Source organism: Doryrhamphus excisus, linkage group LG3 (genome assembly GCF_037039965.1).
Source record: "Doryrhamphus excisus strain RoL-2023G ecotype Guam linkage group LG3, RoL_Dexc_Guam_v1.1, whole genome shotgun sequence".
NCBI classification, from domain to species: domain Eukaryota; kingdom Metazoa; phylum Chordata; class Actinopteri; order Syngnathiformes; family Syngnathidae; genus Doryrhamphus; species Doryrhamphus excisus.
The window spans coordinates 2,652,249-2,672,903 of record NC_136359.1 but is presented as its reverse complement, the minus strand read 5'-3'; the positions used below and the strand labels follow the sequence as shown (position 1 = coordinate 2,672,903).

General features: G+C 39.1%; 1 protein-coding gene across 1 annotated transcript; it reads right to left on the bottom strand.

Annotated features, from left to right (window-relative positions):
- Positions 1-2,446: 2,446 nt before the first annotated feature.
- On the bottom strand, positions 2,447-19,637 carry cabp7a (calcium binding protein 7a). Its single transcript, XM_058070719.2, has 5 exons — positions 19,340-19,637; positions 6,582-6,725; positions 6,384-6,496; positions 5,173-5,323; positions 2,447-3,801 (listed from the first exon to the last, which is right to left on the bottom strand). The coding sequence occupies exons 1-5, from the start codon at positions 19,446-19,448 to the stop codon at positions 3,671-3,673; spliced, it is 648 nt and encodes a 215-aa protein (XP_057926702.1). The 5' UTR covers positions 19,449-19,637; the 3' UTR covers positions 2,447-3,670.
- Between the last annotated feature and the right edge of the window lie 1,018 nt (positions 19,638-20,655).

The window sequence follows — 20,655 nt, the reverse complement described above, 5'->3', positions numbered from 1 at the left end:
TTACCATGATAGCATATGTTAGCACATGTTAGCTCGTGGTAGTATGTGTTGGCATGTGCTTGTGGACATGTGAGCATGTTTGCATGGCAAAACAACTTAGCATGTGCTATCATCACAGTCCATGTTCACCCACATAGGCATGTTATGAAAGATATGTTAGCATATGTTAGCATATGTTAGCACATGTTAGCTCGTGGTAGTATGTGTTGGCATGTGCTTGTGGACATGTGAGCATGTTTGCATGGCAAAACAACTTAGCATGTGCTATCATCACAGTCCATGTTCACCCACATAGGCATGTTATGAAAGATATGTTAGCATATGTTAGCATGTGTTAGCATGTAGGCGCATGGTAGCATGCATGACAGCACATTTTAACACATGTACTGTGCACTGTTATATGTTAGTTCATGGTAGCGCCTATTGAATGTTAGCATATGTTAGCATGCTATGCCACATTAGCAAATGTTAGCATATCTACAAAAGTCAAAGTATGTGTTTAGTGTTAGACATGGTTTTGGAATGTTAGCAATATGCACATGTAGCTCACATTAGCCTGTGTTGGTCATGTGATTATAATCATGCTAACATATGTTAGCTTGTGTTAGGGATAGGCTCCAGCGACCCTCGTGAGGCTAAGTGGTAGAAAATGAATGAATGAATGAACATGTTAGCATGTGTAGCGTTAGTCTGTGCTGGTAATGTATGTTAGTTTAGCTTGCAACATTCTAACAAGTGGTTGCACCTAGCATGCTAGCATGCTTAGCATGCTTTGCCGCATCAATGTTAGCACGTAGTAGCGCCTGTTCAGTGTTGGAGCCTGTTAGCATGCTTTGCCACACGGGCACATCTTAGCATGTGTAATTATTTGTTTAGTGCATGTTAGTGAATTGTTAGCGTAATAGCACATGTTAGCCTGTGTTAGCGCCACATCAGCGTCAGCACAGCTAAGCATCTGTAAGTATATGTTTAATGTTACAGAAGGTTTAAGAATGTTAGCGTAGCAGCGCATGTTAGCGTGAGCATGTTGGTGCATGTTTACATTCTAGCAAGTGTTAGCACGTTCTTGCAAACATGCACATTTAAGCATGTTAGCTTGTGTTTGTGCTTATTGAATGTTGCATGGCAGCACAGTTTAGCATGTCGACATGTATTAGTTAGCACATGCTAGTCTGTGTTGGTATGTTAATTGTAGCAAGTGTTAGTGTTGCACACGTTAGCACGTTGTTAGCATGCATAGGTACAGGATGAGTTTAAGGCATGTTAGTGAAAATTTTGCAATGTTAGACTATTAGTTAGTAAATGTTAGCATGCTTTGCCACGTCAGCAGATTTGACCACGTCTGAACATGTTTTAGTAAAAGGTTTTGGAATGTTAGCATATTAGTTAGCATGTACGTTCGCACATTCTAGCAAGTGATAGCACGTTCTTGCAAACGTCATGCACATTTAAGCAAATTAGCTTATGTTAGTGCTTTAGTTAGTTAGCAGTTAGTTAGCAGATGGTATGTTTGTGTATGTTAGCAAGTGTTTGAACGTCATGTATACGAGCATGTTAGCATGCGTAGGTACAGTATGCACCTAATGAATATGATAAGGAAGGTTTTGCAATGTTAGCGTATTAGCAAATGTTAGCATGCTTTAGCACGTCAGTGAATGTTACCACAGCTTAGCACGTGTAGACATATTATTAGTACTGGAAAAGGTTTTGGAATGTTAGTGTATTAGTTAGCACATGCTAGCATGTGTTGGTATACTAGTGTTAGCACATTCTAAATGCAAACGTCATGCGCATTTTAGCATGCTAGCTGATGTTAGTGCCTGTGAATACGCAATACGTAGCCGGAAGGCAATCGGTTCAAAGCGTGTGCAGAATGCATCTAGTACATCTGGTCGGCCATTTTTTTTTTGCAGTCACATGTTCGGTAAGTGTAATTAAAAGGTTATTAACAGATTATTATTTCTTATTATTATCTTATTATTTTTTTCTTATATCCGTGGTTCGTGGACAACTTATAAAAATTATAAAACACTTTATTGGTTTTTATAAATTATTAAATAAATTATTAATTAATTAATTAATTATTAATAAATCATTATTTATTATTAAATACATTATTATAATTTTATAAATTATAAAAAAAGAAAAATTTGCCAATGAAAGAATACACACAAACTCATTTGCTAGGGAAATATGTTTGGATGGATGATATTTCTCAGTTGATATATATATATATATACATATATTGAAAAAAACTGCTAGCTGAATCCACTGTGCTTATGTTTGTTTACATTTAAATATCACTGCATTTTATGTGTTTTATTGTGTTTATGTGTGTATTTTATACATAACCGGATATGACGTTTACGTCTGCATTGCGTATGTTTTTTACGTAGCTCAGTCCACGTGCTAACAAAATATATTAACAAGAGTCGCTAATAAAATAACTATTTTTATTGACCATTTATGGTCATACGTATATTTAAAAAAAATACTATCACAGCATGATAAATTTGGAAAAATGGAAAAAGAAAAATGGACGTAGTTCTTGTGCATGTGTGGCATCGATTGCGTTCCGGGTACGCTTTGCGGTTGCGGGTGGTAGCGGATGGTAGCGGAGCTTCGCACGTCGACATGTGGGGGACATGCACTGCCATGATAGCACGTTATCGCTTATGAAGTGCACGTTCGTGCACGTATTTGTTCATGTTAGCAAACATTAGCATGTGTTGAGTGTATGTTAGCGAATTAGCGAATGTTTGCGTATTATTTGCACATTCCACAGTAGCTTGTTTTAGCACATGTTGCCACAATTTGAGCATAAATTTACGTTCCAAAGTCAAATTTTAATCCCGTGGGATTAAAATTCTGCTTTATTGCAACATATTTGCCCCCCCGTTGGAATATCGAGACCAACTTTCTTTCAGTTAGCAGTTGTTTGTAGCATCTTCGAGAATCGGTTTACTCGATACGCTGCCGAACGGACGCCGTCTTCGCTTATTGCTTCCCAGCAACCCACAAGGAACAACATGACACTGCTGTGCGTGTTTGCTCAAGGCTAACAGCGTCCGACGGGATGCTAAACTGTAAACACACGCTTAGCGGGGCTTCTCGGACGTCTTACGATCTTCGCAGAAATGATTCTGAACAGCATGAAGTAGAACAGCCCTTCCTGTTCGCACGCACACACACACACACACACACACACACACGCTCACAGTTTGGTATTAGAACACAGTCGAGATCATCACAACGTTGATAAGAACGTTTACAAACAAAGACGGCTGTTACAGTCCATGCATGTCATGCATAGATGAATTAGTCTGAGGCTCCCCAGGCGCCCCCTTGCGGTGGAATGTTGCGCTGCAGCCATCCTCGGTTGGAGCTTTACTGGCAATATGTTCCGAACGTCCCCTGCAGTATTCCACACACGTCTCCTGCGTTCGGAATGAGCGCATGGCACACAAAAACACGAGTGGACAGTCACACGACACGTCTCTTGTAGAGCTGCCACCGCTAACGAGCACGACGATAACGAGGAGTGATGTGTGGACATGTGTTTTTGTACACCTTGGAAAAACGTCTTTGTCGTCTCCCGTTTTCTGCTTCTTCTTCTTCTTCGTCTTGGTGTCCCACAGTCTCATCTCATGGGACTCACGGGACGCGGCCGCTACTTCATGCCGCTCCGCAGCACCTGATTGGCGGCGATGAGCATGACGCTGATGATGAAGGCGATGGCGAAGGCGCAGATGAGACTCTTGCGGACGCATGTTTGCTTGACTTGTTGCGTTGGGCTGGAACCTTGGACCAGGAAGAAAGACAGAAGATCAGAACATCTTCAGAACATTCATCGTGACTTGTTGGCAAAGTCAGTAAAACCTACCTTCACTTTTTATGCTCTTTTTCTACCCAAGAAATTTTTTTTTTTAAATTTAAAAAATTTAAAAAATTCAGATTTTTAATAAACAATAATTATATAAATAATTCAAACATTTTTTTTACAACATTCAAATTTTTTGACTGATGAAACTAAATTGGAGTGATTTGGACATAACAAGGTATGCATGGCAGATGAAGAACACAGCATTCCAACAGTAACACTTGCTACCCACAGTAACATTTGGTGGTGGTTCCATCATGCTGTGGGCAAACTTTTTTCATAACACTGTAGATATATACCAGTTTCAATATTTTCTATTAAAAATTGTATTGTTCATTTTTTAGTTTTAAGTACAATTAGACAATTAGGGGGCTGTACGGTGGACAAGTGGTTAGCGCGTAGCCCTCACAGCTAGAAGACCCGAGTTCAATTCCACCCTCGGCCATCTCTGTATGTTCTCCCCGTGCATACGTGGGTTTTCTCCGGGTACTCCGGTTTCCTCCCACATTCCAAAATACTCCAAATTATCCATAGGTATGAATGTGAGTGTGAATGGTTGTTTGTCTATATGTGCCCTGTGATTGGCTGGCCATCAGTCCAGGGTGTACCCCGCCTCTCTCGCCCAAAGACAGCTGGAATATCCCCTCGTGAGGATAAGCGGTAGAAAATGAATGAATGAATAACAACTGCTTGTTGATGTTTGCCTTGATTTCAACTACTGAATGTTTTTATTCAACACACCATGCACACTCGCACATATACGCAATTACCAGTTCCAGTTTGCATTTTTAGTCTTTATTTTATTTGTATGTGTTATTTTAATTGAACAAAGCTGCACAGCGTCCGAGTGGTTAGCGCACAGGCCACGCAGCTCGTAGACCTGAGTTTGATTCCACCGTCAGTCATCTCTGTGTGGAGTTTGCATGTTCTCCCCGTGCATGCGTGGGTTTTCTACGGGTACTCCGGTTTCCTCCCACATTCCAAAAACATGCTAGGTTAATTAGCGACTCCAAATTATCCATAGGTATGAATGTGAGTGTGAATGGTTGCATGACAGTACCCCCTCCCCCTTATGCTGGGAACTCACTTTAGCATTTTAGCATTTTGATATCATAATGAAATTAAACACTTAGCATGAATTGTTAAAGCTCAAAATCCACACAGTTGTTGTCAAAGAGGAGAAGCGGAAAGGGGGCGGGGCTAGTCATCGTGAGGACAACAATGAAAGATGTTGCGATGATGATAATGATGATGAATAAATTAACGCGGGGCACAAAGGTGTCGGTCCTTACTGTCTATATCCACCTGGCAGTCCTCAGGGTTCTCGATGTGGTTCTCCTCCGTCATGATGATGTTCTCGATGTCCTTCATGGACAGATGGTCGCAAAATGTGTCGTAGAGGAGACGCTTGAGCTCCTCCACCGTCAGCTTCTGCATGTCGCACTGGACCACAACAAGAGAATCTTTTACTATCTTTCACTTGCTACCATGAAAGTGTAATAAGAAGTTCACCTCTTGATAGGAAAAAGTAAAAATGAACTGTGAAATGACTTTCTGGTGTGGGAGGCAAAAAGAAGTGTTGATGCAACTGCTCACTAATGGATGGAACCTTTAGAGCAGATTCAGGCCATAAAAACGGCCATGAGGTGAAGTGGATTAGATAAGAGGTTGGCATGTTAAAAAACATATGAAAGCAAAGAGGAAGTAGAAGAACGTGGAGGCGTCCACACACAGTTTTGTTCTAAATGTGAAAATTGTAGCGTGCAGACCTCACAGCTAGGAGACCAGGGTTCAATTCCACCCTCGGCCAATCTCTGTGTGGAGTTTGCATGTTCTCCCCGTGCATGCGTGGGTTTTCTCCGGGTACTCCGGTTTCCTCCCACATTCCAAAAACATGCTAGGTTAATTAGCGACTCCAAATTGTCCATAGGTATGAATGTGAGTGTGAATGGTTGTTTGTCTATATGTGCCCTGTGATTGGCTGGCCACCTCAATGAATGAATGAATGAATAGCTATTTTAATAAAACAACCTTTTTTGTTGTTTATGTTGTTATAGTTGTTTAGATATTTGAGCTGAACATTTGTGTCAAAGTGAAAGTTATGCTAGCTTTTTTTTTAGTCGGGAACTGATACTTTCCTGAAACTGCGTCTACTGTTGATTACTAAAGAAGGTGAAAAGGTAAAAAAAATGTCTCTGATGAAAGACAAGAGTCCATTATTTTTAACTGTCATGCAAGTGTAAAAAGAAGTTAACATCTTAATGGTAAACGGTAAAAAAAAATAAAACATTGTGAACTCTAATACCAAAAACGTAATTTCTGTCACGGATGCCTCAGGTAAAAAAAAAATTACTCCCTTATTGAAACCGCTCCTTCATGTGGAATAAGCGTTGCAAAAGCAAACAAATCCCACATCTAATTTGCTTTCTGCAACTTTTTTCAGGAATTCCAGGAAAAGCGGAATTGCGGTGTGCAAAGCAAACATTCTGGAATGTGCTCGTACCTTCCAGAAAACCGAGTCAAAGTCAGTGCCGTTGAACTTGTCCGGCATCCCGGCCGCCGTCAGCTTGGGTCCCAAAAGGGTGACAAACTCCTCAAAATCCACCTGGCCGTCACCTGGGGGACGCCAAAAAGAAGCAGGTGGTGGTGTTGCTTCAGTGTGTGTAGGTGAGTGTGTGTGTGTGTGTGTGTGTGTCGTCACCGTCCATGTCCAGTCTCTGGATGATGACCTCCAGCTCCACCTCATTGGGCATGTAGCCCAGGGAGCGCATGGCCATGCCCAGCTCCTGCTTGGAGATGAAGCCGTTGCCGTCGCGGTCAAACACTTTGAAGGCCTCGCGAATCTCTGGTGGGTTCACACACACAAACACACACACACACACACACACACACACACGTTTAAAGAGAGAAAGGATCAGTCAATGATACAGGAGATACTGCAGGACATTTCCAAAAAGAAAAGTGAAACTGATTTTTAAGATGTGTAGCAAAGCCTGAGGAATAAATTGGATCATTCCACGCGGCACACTGGTTGGGAATCGCCGCCGTCTGGGTGAAAACACGCTTTCAGCCAGGGGTGTCCAGAGTGAGGCCCGGGGGCCACTCATGGCCCACAACTGTTTTTTATTGGCCCACAACATATTCCATATAAAAAATAAATTAATTTTTTTTTTTTATGGGAATTTTCATGTCATGTTATGGGAATAAATTCATAATATTATGGGGAAAAATAATGTAATTTTAGCAGTACAGATATAAATTTAGATATGAAAGAAAAATAAATTATTTTTTTAAAGTCACAATATGAGAACTAAGAAAAACTAAATAAATTTGTCATTTTTTATTATTTAAGTCGCAATATGAGAAAGAAGAAAAACAAAGTTGTCTTTTTTTATTAGGAAAAAGTCAAAAGTCAAAATATTATGGGAATAAAGTTATAATATTATGAGAAAAAAATTTACAAAGATTATTGAAGAAAAAAATTTCAATATTAAAAACAACAGCAAAAATTGTGAAAAAATTTCAGCCAGGGGTGTCCATAGTGAGGCCCGGGGGCCACTCATGGCCCACAACTGTTTTTTATTGGCCCACAAAAAGGCTTTTCTTTAAAAAAAAAATCTGCAGTAATTTTCCCAGACTAAAGTAAAAGTTTTATGGGAATTTTCTTTTTAAAAAGAAAAAGTGGTCATGTTATGGGAATAAATTCATAATATTATGAGGAAAAATAATGTCATTTTAGTAGTGCAGATATATATTTGGATATGAAAAAAAAGAAATTATTTTTTAAAAGTCACAATATGAGAAAGAAGAAAAACAAAATAAATGTGTCATTTTTTTATTATTAGGAAAAAGTCAAAATATTATGGGAATAAAGTTATAATATTATGAGAAGAAAATTTACAAAGATTATTGAAGAAGAAAATTTCAATATTAAAAACAGCAGCAAAAATGGTGAAAAAGTTGATACTAATAATATGCGTTTTCACTTTTGTATATGACAAAGTTATGATGCAGTTTTCTTCTTATAATATCTACATGTATTGCTTTACAAAATATCAAAGTAACCCTTGCATTGTTTAATTTTTCACTTTGTGGTCCATGCTAAAAAACTAGTTTTATTGATGTGTTAACTGGGATACCTGGCCGCCAATGGTAGTAGTGCTCGAGTCCTGCCACTGCTGAGTCGCCGAAAAGCCTCAAAACGGTCGTCAAAGTCAAGAATTCCTAACCCAGACTCTCATCCGTCTCCCGTGCCGTTGTGAGCGAGAAAGCAGCCAAGTCAAACAAATGATATCAACCCAACTAAGCGAGAAAGTGAAAAGTGTCCAAATCAGTTAAGTGAAGTGAAGAAGCCATGTTGTTCATGAATCGCCCGCCGCTTTAGACAGTAGAAAAAAAGAAACGCAACTTTAACGCTTCTTAAGCAAAATGAAACCATACGCGTGAAATTGATTTAATTCTTTCATTGCGCATTAAAAGGTCCCCGATTATGCCAAAGCGATTTTTAACGATGTGCTAACAGTAATACAGTATATGTCCCTAGAGATATATCACTTCCTGTCAAGACGCTTAAAAGCTCGCCTTCCAAGTTGTGGGCTTGTTACAGTTTTTATAAAATCATTTAAAAATCAGGCATCCTTTGGTATGAATGTGAGTGTGAATGGTTGTTTGTTTATAAAAAAATGGATGGATATCCATTGACGAGCCCTTTAAGTGATCACAAACTTAAAATTCACTTTTAAACTTAAGTTTCACTACATATTGTAAAATTAAACATGGATCTCTAACATTATTAATGTTAATAATTAATATTATGTCACTTTTTTTCCCCAAGAAAAAACTAATCCGACCAAGAAAGGTCACTAAAAAGAAAACAAGTTAAAGGTTTGCTATGATGCTAAAGTGCTAACAGTGATATGGGTCCCTAATATGGGCCGCCATTTGTTCCACTTTTGAGAGAAAAAGAGCTGAAATGCTCATCTTGTCCGGTTTTTATAAAATCATTAAAAAAGCAGGCTTCGCTACACATCTTCAAATAAAACATGGAGCTCTTTTTTTTTTAAGTTAAGAAATACTTAAAAAATACTTAAAATCTATCCATCTGCCAGCACCTTATTTTTGGTCATTACGACGACTAACAAGTGTTAATTATGTAGTAATGTTTGTACTTTAGTATCGCTAACCCGAACGTATCAGGTAACCCTAGCAATACCTAATCTATAAAGTATTTATAACGCCAACACTACATCTTGTTTGATTTCAAGATTCAAACAGTCTCCTTTCAGGTTTAATTACATTTCACTTTCCCTGCACGGCTTGATTTGCATTTTTTATTTTCCCCTGCACACACACACACACACATACACACACATGCACACACACACATGCACACACACACACGAGGGAGGAGGTAATATATGGACTCGGTGCTTTGATGTAGACAAGGTATAGAGGTTGGACGTCCCCATGGATGATCTGACCGAGGATGAAAAGCGGCGGGTAAAGTAAAGAGGATGAACGTTTTCGCAAAGGCGAGAGACGCGGTCCCACGCCATCGTTCTCCATTTACGCTATCAAAGAAGCTCGGTGGTCTTTTTTGGACGTCGAGCAGCAACAGGACAAAGACCACATGTTTGATGAAGGAAAATCATGGAAAATGAAACGAGGACAACGTTGTCCATGTCCGCATGAACACGGATATTTTCAAAATCACATTTTAGACGTTTTAAAAGTATTTCTGTCGACGTGATACACATTCAATACGCAGTTATACGTTTTTTTTATTTATTTATACGTCTTTTACATTTATTGCATGAGAGGCAGAAATAGGTGATGACGAGGGTCGCGGGGGGTGCTGGAGTCTATCCCAGCTGTCTTCATGCAAGAGGCGGGGTCCAGCCAATCACAGGGCACATATAGACAAACAACCATTCACACTCACATTCATACCTATGGACAATTTGGAGTCGCTAATTAACCTAGCATGTTTTTGGAATGTGGGAGGAAACCGGAGAAAACCCACGCATGCACGGGGAGAACATGCAAACTCCACACAGAGATGGCCGAGGGTGGAATTGAATCCGGGTTTCCTAGCTGTGAGGTCTGCGCGCTAACCACTCGACCACCGTGCAGCCGGAAAACAACATGTCATACTATTATTAGTATCTTTACTGTTTTTCTTATTTTTTGTTGGTTTTTTTTGGTAATTTTCCCAAATACACGAACTATGTTTTGAAATAATCATGATAGTATGACTTTATTCCTATAATATTATTATTTTTATTTTATTTTATTTTTATAATATTATTTATTTTATTATTTTTTATTTTATATTATTAAAATTATATTAAAATTATATTAAAATTATATTAAAATTATATTAAAATTATATTAAAATAAAATATAAAATTTATATATATATATAAATATAAAATTATTCCCATAATATAACTTTTTCACCAAGCTGATTTTTCACTAATTTCATTTATTCCCACAATATTACAACTTTAGTACATAAAACAAAATATTCCGTTTAGCTTGAAATAAAATCGATAAAATGTCCGTATTAAAGAGTTGCTTTTTGAAAAAGTGGCGTTGACTAAATTAGTCGTCGTCATTTGGCGGCAGCATCGGGATCGGTAGAATCTTCCGAATCCCAAAATGGCGTCTTTGTTTGTCAACATTGCTGGTTGCTAAGGGCGGCCCAACCAGTTATTAGCTTTAGGGGGCCTCTAGTGTGTTTTTATTCTTAACATGTTTTTAAGATAATAATAATAAGATAAAAGGTCAAGGTCGAGCATCCGCCCAGTAGAAATAATCCCATTCGGACATCCCCGTGAACAGGAAGTTACATAACACTACGCTACGCGGGCAGCAAAGCCAAACAGTTAAAATTAGCATCCGGGAAATCTCAGGCTAACGACACAGGGATTACCGCGAAGGCGGCGAGCTAAAGCCTTCACTCTCTGCGGCTTCTGAAGCGTACGCGGACGCGCTTTGGTCTCAGTCGGCGCCGCGTCTGCTCGGCGCCGCTTTGGACGCTTTAATTGCCGCACAGCCGCTCTTCATGTGAGACCTTATCAGTACGAGAGACTATTTTTAAACACCCATAGCAACCTTAATCCATCTTTAGCTGGAAACGGGCCGACTCGGGCACCCGCAAGATTTCAATACGAGCATAACAAGATTCTAACAAGGCTCCTGAGTATTCCCGTACGGGGGTGCGGTGGGGGCAGGCAAAAAAAAGCCTTCATTAGGAAATTTAGACCACTTTAACCTCAGCACGCACCACAGGGAGGACGGAAGACGGTGCAAATGTTACAAAAGAAATCCACCTGCTGCTAACTTCCAGAAAAATCTTCCGTTTTTATTTTTTAAGCTCATTATTCAGTTTTCATCATGGCCGCCTCGCTGCTGCTGAACGTCAGTCATACTATAAAATATGACGGGAAGGCCTTGTTAATCAAAGCTTCCGCAGCTCATCACACTTCATTAGCGCGCTAATAAAGTCCCGTCCAACGTCGTCCGTCTCCTCTCGGAAGACATGACGTGACTTTTATTACAACGCGACGGTTACTCGTCTCCCAATCCAAACACAGATTAGAAATAAAATCATCCAAACGGTAGCAATGGCGCCCCCTGTGGACGCTGGTCAAACTGCTTTGCAATACAAGCTAGTGAGCCACATCTTCGATCCAATTGATTTGGTTTGATTAAGACGCCATCATGTGATGTGTTTACGGGTGCATGTTTCCACGTTTTTACCACTTTTTGTGTGTGTAGAACATTTCTCTGGGGGCGGAGGGGTGTCATAATTTTTCATTTAAAATATGTTTTAAGTTGACGGTCAATAGAGTGATGACATGAAGGATTTTATTTATTTAGTTACATAAAAAATCAGTATATCATATAGGTAAGTATCCCAATAAAATACAGTATAAATATTGTAAAAGTATTCAAAACAATAGTAAATAAAATATAAAATAAAATGTATTAATATTTGTATGTTATGCTAACAAAATACAATAGTTTCAAATCTGCTGACACTAAATTAAATGTAATTTCTAAGGCCAAATATATTGTTATAATAAATGATAATTATTATGTATTAAATAATTAGTATCTATTACATGGAATATTGTGGCAACTTTGAGTATTTATGGAACATTATACATCGTCATATTAATACAGTACATACTGAATATATTATAATATTTATTTTTATTCTTGTCAACCTGTTCAACAATATATATTTTTTATGACATAAATAATTAATTAAAATTAATTATTAAAGATGTCCGATATTGGCTTTTTTTGCCGATAACCGACATGCCGATATTGTATTGAACGTGAAACTGAAAATGAAAAATGAACTTGAAAAATGGAAAAACTCTCGCTATAAATGATATTAGTATATGTAATAAATGACATCATAAGAAGGTGTACAAATAAAATATGTAATAAATATTTTTAAATATAAAAAAATATTTTTGCATCATACTAGCAAAAACTTTAAATGTTCTTTTTATGGTTAAAAAAGGTCATATATTTGATATGATATAAAGAATTATTACCATTTATTAAATTATTATTATTATTATATATTTGTATTATTTTTATAATTATTATTATTTAGTACAAGTAATATTTTTGTGATTTTGAGTATGTAGAATAAATGCTTAATAAATGTAATTTTTACTATTATTATTATCATGGATTAGCAGTACATTGCACATGATGACAATATTACAGTACATATACATGATCATTTATTATTATTGGGTTATTATTATATTATATTATTATATATGGGTCACATCTCCATCCTCGTGTCAAGTTGATCTTTTTGTCACATGTGACGCATGAGAGTGAGACGTCAATGGCTCTCCTGGCGGTTGGAGGATCTTTGCATCTTCAAAGTGGAGCACGAGGTGATGGAGATGTTTTATTTTCTTTTGGGGAGAAGAAGGATGTTTTTTTTAGTGCATGTGTGTTTCCGTGGTAACGCGTCACGAGCGGAGACGGAGGCGTTATAAAGATGGACGCTTTTAAAAGCCACACGTGACACTTGTGGCCTTATTGTTTTTTTTAAAAAAAATGTCTGACTGCTGACTTTGTTACGTGTTCTCGCCTTTCAAATGTTTGTCAGCTGACACCCCGCCCTTGGGAGGTCCGCCCCCGCAGCAGCTTGTAATTCCCGCGTGTTGTGTGTGCGCGATGCCGGCGTCTTGAAATAACTTCATTGGTATTCATGTCGGTATTTGGAGGAGCACGAGGCATCCCTCCACCTCAGGGCCAAGCGATGAGTCAATGTTTTTGCTGTGGCGTCTTCAGTAGGAGCGGCAGAAACATCAAGATGGCCTCACGGGCGCTCGCAGCCCTCAGGAAGACGGCGACGCTCGCAAGCTGTCAGTCAGTCAGAGAGGGGTTCCCAAATATCGGGTGGGGGGGACGACTCCGAATGTTGGAAAGACTCAACGAGAGTAAAACGTTGGGTCCATAGTGTCACCCCAAAGATGCTAAGTAGAGGTTGGTATGGCTATTTAGGACTTCAACCTCCAAACATGGAAGCATGAAGGCTCTTATTGTGAAAGGGCAACATGTGGAAGGTGTGACTTGACCTCCCTCGTGGCGAGAAATGGCATCAAAAAGTCATAAGACTGCTGGTACTGGTACTGGTACTGGTACTGGTACTGGTACTGGTACTGGTACTGGTACTGGTACTGGTACTGGTACTGGTACTGGTAATGGTACTGCCAATGACACTGGTCATGTCAATGGCAGTGGTACTGGTAATGATAATGGCACTATTAATGGTAATGGTAATGGTAATGGTAATGGTAATGGTAATGGTAATGGTAATGGTAATGGTAATGGTAATGGTAATGGTAATATATGGTACTAGTTTTATGGCGCTAGTACTAGTAATAACAATAGTTGTAGTAATGATACTGGTAATGATAATAGCACTATTAATGGTAATGGTATTATTAATGATAATATATGGTACTAGTTTTATGGTACTAGTACTGGTAATGATAATAGTTGCAGTAATAGTACTGGCAATGATAATAGTTGCAGTAATAGTACTGGTAATGATAATGGCACTATTGATGATAATGGTAATGGTAATGGTAATGGTAATGGTAATGGTAATGGTAATGGTAATGGTAATGTTATTGTTAATGATAATGATAATATATGGTACTAGTTTTATGATACTAGTACTGGTAATGATAATAGTTGCAGTAATGGTACTGGTAATGATAATGGCACTATTAATGGTAATGGCAATGATTGTTAATGATAATAAATCGTACTAGTTTTATGGTGCTAGTACTGGTAATGATAATAGTTGCAGTAATGGTACTGGTAATGATAATGGTAAATGCAACTGTTAATGATAACAGTTCTGGTGCTAGTACTGGTAATGATAATGGTACTGGCACCGGTAATGATAAACGTAATGATACTGGTACTGGTAGTGATAATGGTAATGTACTGGTAATGATAATGGCACTATTAATGGTAACAATATTGTTAATGATAATGATAAAAGTTGTAGTACTTGTACTGGTAATGATAATGATACTACTACTGGTAATGGTACTCTTAATGATAATGATAACGGTTATGGTGCTGGTACTGGTAATGGCACTGGCACTAGTAATGATCATGGTACTATTGATTGTGCTAATATTACCGATACTGGTAATGATCAAGGTAGAGATACTAGTAATGTACTGGTAATGACTGATACTGGTCCTGATAGTGGTAAAGGTAATGATACTGGTAATGTAAACAGTAATGTAGAGCTTATCTGCAGAGCTTATTTAAGCCCCACCCCTTTGCCGTTCACTTCCTGTGTTTGAATGTGAAAATTATAGATTCATAAATTGAAAAATCAAGACAGTTGATTGTTATTGATGTCACTTCCTGTTTATGATATTTCCACTTCCTGTGTCTCTCCAATTATTCGCTGATTTGAATTCAAGTTTTTCAGATTTTTGTTCTTTTTTGGAACATGACAAAGCTTAGTGAGTTGCAATTTCACCCTTAAACAGGTAGAGGGTGCCAAAGAGCGACTTGAACTAGAACTAGACTTTTTCGTGTTTGTTTGTTGTTTCTCCGGGGATAATTACTGGAAAATAAAACGTAACCGGTTCTTAGGCTGGTGATTAGCATGATTTAGCATTTCGAGTTAAAGTTGCGACTGGACGACACCCGCACCGTCATCGACAAAACACAGGTAAGCTAAGTATTTAGCTCTTTTCCGCTTTTCCTGTCAAGGTTCATCCAAACATAACATTATTATTCTTATAGCGGCAGGAAGATGGCATTGGAGCTCATTAGCGTACCTAAAAAAGTGGGTGTACTTTTTATTTTTCTGTTTTCTTTCTCCCTTTTTACGAGCGTCTACAGGATGTTGCTGACGTACAAAACACACACAAAAAAACAGCATTAAGCAGAGCGCGGGGACTCGTTTTGACGTCGGGAGCATGGAAATGGACTTCCCACTTTATTCCACCTGCGGAGTTTTGTGTGTGCGTGTGTGTATTCCTATCTATATCGAGCTCCGGTAATTTGACCATCTATGTTCTTTCATCCCTCAAGTGTAGGAGGTGAAATGGAGAATATGGCTTTCATTTTTTTTGCATGTGCTCTCATCAGTGTACATTAACGTACGTGCTTCCGCCCCCTCGACCTTTTTGTACACACACACACACACACTAAAACACACACTAAAACACGAGGAAAAAAATAGCATTTCTTCACGTTTTATCTCTGACATCTGAGCGCCAACTCGTACGGCAGCACAGGAGCGCTCCCATGGGGGACAGGGGAGGTGGGGGGGTGGGGGAGATAGGGGCATTCTAGTAATTGAAAATCAAGTCCTCCTCAGCCGCACTAATTTTCAATGATGATATATTCACCGGGTTAAAAAAAAAAAAAACGTGTTGTCGTCGAAGGCTAAGATATTTTTTTTCCACTTTCTCATGCAACACACATCATTGGTCATCAATCAAGGTTGAAAAGTTTTTCTCATGTAAACAGGAGGTGTATCCAAATTATTGACGAGTACTGTGCCATGTATGTGCATTCAGTATCAGTCAAAAGTATTGAGTCACTATATCATGTAATGTAATAGGAGGGCGTCTCCATACTTTTGAAAAGTACTATAAATGTGCGCATGCAGTCAGATATAGAGTACTCGGTCAAAAAAAAAATGCTATCTCATGGTATTGGTTGGGAAGGCATGTAGTACAGTACAGTGTTCCCTCGTTTATCAAATTAATTGATTAATTTAATATTTCAACTTTCTTCTTCAATAATCTTAATACATTTTCTATTGTAATATTATGACTTTATTCTCATAATATTTTTCCCCAACCAGATTTTCCAGAAATTACAACTTTTTTCTATTTTGTTTGTTTCTCATAATAGTACCACTTTCAAAAAGTATTTCATTAAAAAAAAATAATTCAACTGTAAAACAACATTAGCTTTCCTCATAATATTGCAAACTTTTTTCTTAATATTTTTAATTTATTCTCGTAAAATTACAGCAGATTTTTTTTTTTGTTTGCTGGTTTTTGGTTTTTAATTTCCAACTAAACTTTCTTCTGAAATAATCTTCATACATTTTCTTTTTGTAAATTACAATTTTATTCCCGTTATATTGCCACAAACTGTTTTTTCAGAAATTTTAAACTTTCTTTTGTTTTGTTTGTTTCTCGTAATATTCGGACATGGAAAAAAAAATATTTTGACTTTATTTGTATTTTTTCCACTTTTTTTACTTTTATTTTGTAAATTTCCTTCTAGTAATTCGGACCTTATTCCCATAATATTTTGGCTTTATTCTCAGAACATCATTGATTCTTATAATATTGTGAGTATATTCTTGTAAAATTCAGACTTCTTCTTGTAAGATTGTTTATATTTAACTTTATTCTATTATTTATTTTTATAATTGTTTGTGTTCTTGCTAAATTCTATTTTTAGAATAAAAAACAGCCAGGGGCTTCAAATGGGCCCCTGGTGCACTTTGAGAACCCCTGAAATAAACACTACTTGCTTGCAGAGGTGTGAGCTTTTAAAGAGTGTTTAAAGACAGAGAGACGACCCCCCCCACCCTGACCCCCAACCCAAAGAAGACATGACTAATGCCTCTGTCGCTGCTGTTAAAAGTGCATTAGCGCCAAGCATCCCCGCGCTGCAGTAAGCGCCACCGTGGAGACCAAAAAGACCCAAATGGATCACATGGATGGGTAAATTTAGGATGCGTCGTTAGACAAAGTCTTTACTGCGGCTGCAGCCTACTGACATCTAACCTCGCTGTTAAAATGTGAGTGCGATGTTAGCACGTTAGCATCACATAGCGATGCTACCGTTGCCAATGTTTGACTTGATCTGCGATGGGATTGGACGTTACGACAAGCTGGAGAGGCGCATATTTCTGGAAATATTGTCAGAATTCCAAATTCAGATGTAGTTCCGTGCGCTATGTGTCACTTTAGCATCTTTTTGACATCAAGCAGGCTTCGCTACACATCTTAAAACACAGCATGGGCCTTTGCTAACTAGCTATCTGTCAGTCAGCTCCAGACATTAAGGCTTGTCTTACCTGAGTAGGCTAACCTAGCATTATTTTACTGTTAAATGTGACATGTTAGCACGTTAGCATCACATAGCTAGCTTCCTGTTGCTAAAGTTTCACTTGATCCGTGATTTGAAATTCCGACAGACTTGATATTTCCGGAAATGTTGTATGAATTCCAAATTCAGCAGCATTTGACATCGAAAGTTCTAATTGTTTTTACGTACGGGATAGCAAAGATCCTTGAGGTTTTGTTGTGGTTTCGTGTCACATAAAACAGGCTTCACTACACATCTTAAAACACAACATGAGCCTTTGCTAACTAGCTATCTGTCAGTCAGCTCCAGACATGAAGGCTTGTCTTACCAGAGTAGGCTAACCTAGCATTATTTTACTGTTAAATGTGAAATGTTAGCACGTTAGCATCACATAGCTAGCTTCCTGTTGCTAAAGTTTCACTTGATCCGTGATTTGAAATTCCGACAGACTTGATATTTCCAGAAATGTTGTATGAATTCCAAATTCAGCAGCATTTGACATCGAAGGGTCTAATCGTTTTTACGTACGGGATAGCAAAGATCCTTGAGGTTTTGTTGTGGTTTCGTGTCACATAAAACAGGCTTCACTACACATCTTAAAACACAACATGAGCCTTTGCTAACTAGCTATCTGTCAGTCAGCTCCAGACATGAAGGCTTGTCTTACCAGAGTAGGCTAACCTAGCATTATTTTACTGTTAAATGTGAAATGTTAGCACGTTAGCATCACATAGCTAGCTTCCTGTTGCTAAAGTTTCACTTGATCCGTGATTTGAAATTCCGACAGACTTGATATTTCCGGAAATGTTGTATGAATTCCAAATTCAGCAGCATTTGACATCGAAAGTTCGAATCGTTTTTACGTACGGCATAGCAAAGATCCTTGAGGTTTTGTTGTGGTTTTGTGTCACATAAAACAGGCTTCACTACACATCTTAAAACACAACATGAGCCTTTGCTAACTAGCTATCTGTCAGTCAGGTCCAAACATGAAGGCTTGTCTTACCTGAGTAGGCTAACCTAGCATTATTTTACTGTTAAATGTGAAATGTTAGCACTTTAGCATCACATAGCTAGCTTCCTGTTGCTAAAGTTTCACTTGATCCGTAATTTGAAATTCCGACAGACCTGATATTTCCGGAAATGTTGTATGAATTCCAAATTCAGCAGCATTTGACATCAAAGGGTCTAACGTTTTTACTTGCAAGATACACATAAAACAGGCTTCACTACACATCTTAAAACATAGCATGGGCCTTTGCTAACTATCTGTCAGTCAGTCAGACATAAACATGTTTTTTCTTTGTTTGGTTTTTAGCAAAATACTAGCTTAATTGACCAAATATGACATAATCTATCGTGACATACCGTGCCAGTGTTGTCATGTTTGTGTTCACCTTACTGTTACGTTGTTGTATTATGGGATATATGACTTCATGTCTGGAAAAACAAGCATGTGTTCAGGTGCATATTAATGAGGTAAAAAAAAAAAAAAAAAACAAACACAGGAGCAGCCACTAGCATGAATATTCCTCTCAGCGGATGATTGACAGGCGCACATCATCATTACACACTTTGAACATACACACCCTAAAAACACACTGCAATCAGAACCACACACACACTGTAGCAGTAAAATGACAACAATTGAGTGTAGTTCACACCGCAGTGAGAGCTGTTCCTAATATTGTGGTAGTCTGTGGTCCAAATATTAGAAACAGCCCTAAGAAGAGCCTTTGCAGATGTCAGGATTGTGCAGGTGTACCTAATGTTATGTCCTCCTACCCCGAGCAGCGGGGGAGCCCCCAGGTAGCATCTCACCTTCAACCTCGTCCTCGGGCAGGTTGACCGGGGCGCTGTAGTTGAGGATGTCCGGGATGGTGCACATCCCCCGGTACATGAGCGTGGAGGTGATGGGGTGCATCGGCATGGCTGCGACCGGTTAGTCCGGCGGCCGGCGGCCACCTTCGTGCGGACTGCTGGGCGGGGAGGATCTACTGGCTGGAGCCCGACTTGCCTGGATGGCCACCGGGGGAGCGCAGCGGCAGCGGCGGCGGCGGCGGCGGCGAGTCCATGGAGGAGATGTTGCTCAGTGTGCGTGGGTCCGAGCTGGTGGACACAAATGATGAAATCAGTTTTTCATTCTTTTTTTTAAAAAAAAAAAACAAAAAACATCAAATCCGTGCAGGTGCGCGCGCACACACGCACGCACGGCTGCTGCAGCGTGTGCGCGGAGGGGTGGGCTCGTGAGGTGAGGTGCGCGTCATCGATCCGCGGAGAGAGAGGCTGCGGGTGTGCGAGCGTGCGCGCGTGCGTGCACCCACTTGTTGGACGCTCTTTCTCCTCCTCTTCCTCGCGCGGGGACGCGCTTGTCTTTCCCCGCAAAGACACAACAGGTCGTGCGCGTGTAGGAGATCCACCGGGATCCAATCCTTTACTTCGTCGTTTATCATCGCTGTTATTATTTTTGCCTGCAATGAAGCCGCGCGTGCGTCGCCACGCAGTCGTCTCGCACGCGCGCGCTGACAGAACATTAGGTACAGCTGCATGGACGATTGAAGATTAAAAAAAAATACTTGCTTTTGTGGTATTCGTGTAATATTATTCTAATTATTGTAGTTTTTTTTCTAATGTTTGGACTCTTGTGTGTCACTAAGCAACACATGTGTGAAGCATCACAACCTATCATAGCAATTTTCAAAACAATGCCATGACATCATTGTTTTACTCGCCTTTCATCCTCTCATGTAAAAGAAAAATTCCCAATATTTGGTAAATGATACTCCAGAAGTCATATTCAAGCCAGCGTGGTAGTGGGCTGCATGAGTGCCACCGACACTGTGCATGACTTCCATCTTGAGGAAGTAAGGTTTGATTGCCTCTCTTTGGAAACCTTGGGGCCAAAATGTCAAAATTTCACTCAATGAACCGCAGCTCTCCAATGACGGCAGCACTCGTGCAGGCGCAGATCATGATGCTGCTGCCATCACGATTCTTCTTCTTTCATTGGATAGTAAATCTGTTAGTATACCACATAGTGAATATATTCAAATTGTGACCAAAGTGTCAGCATTTATTTCAATGAAGTGGAGCACCCCAAACACCTGGCAGCACTCATGCACACGGAAATTAGTCAA

Coding starts and splice junctions, on each gene's coding strand:
- cabp7a (XM_058070719.2), bottom strand. CDS start 19,448: ATGCCGATGCACCCCATCACCTCCACGCTCATGTACCGGGGGATGTGC. Junction 5,324..6,383: donor TTGACTCGGTTTTCTGGAAG/GTACGAGCACAT, acceptor GTTGTGGTCCAG/TGCGACATGCAGAAGCTGAC. Junction 3,802..5,172: donor CTGCCAGGTGGATATAGACA/GTAAGGACCGAC, acceptor TCCTGGTCCAAG/GTTCCAGCCCAACGCAACAA.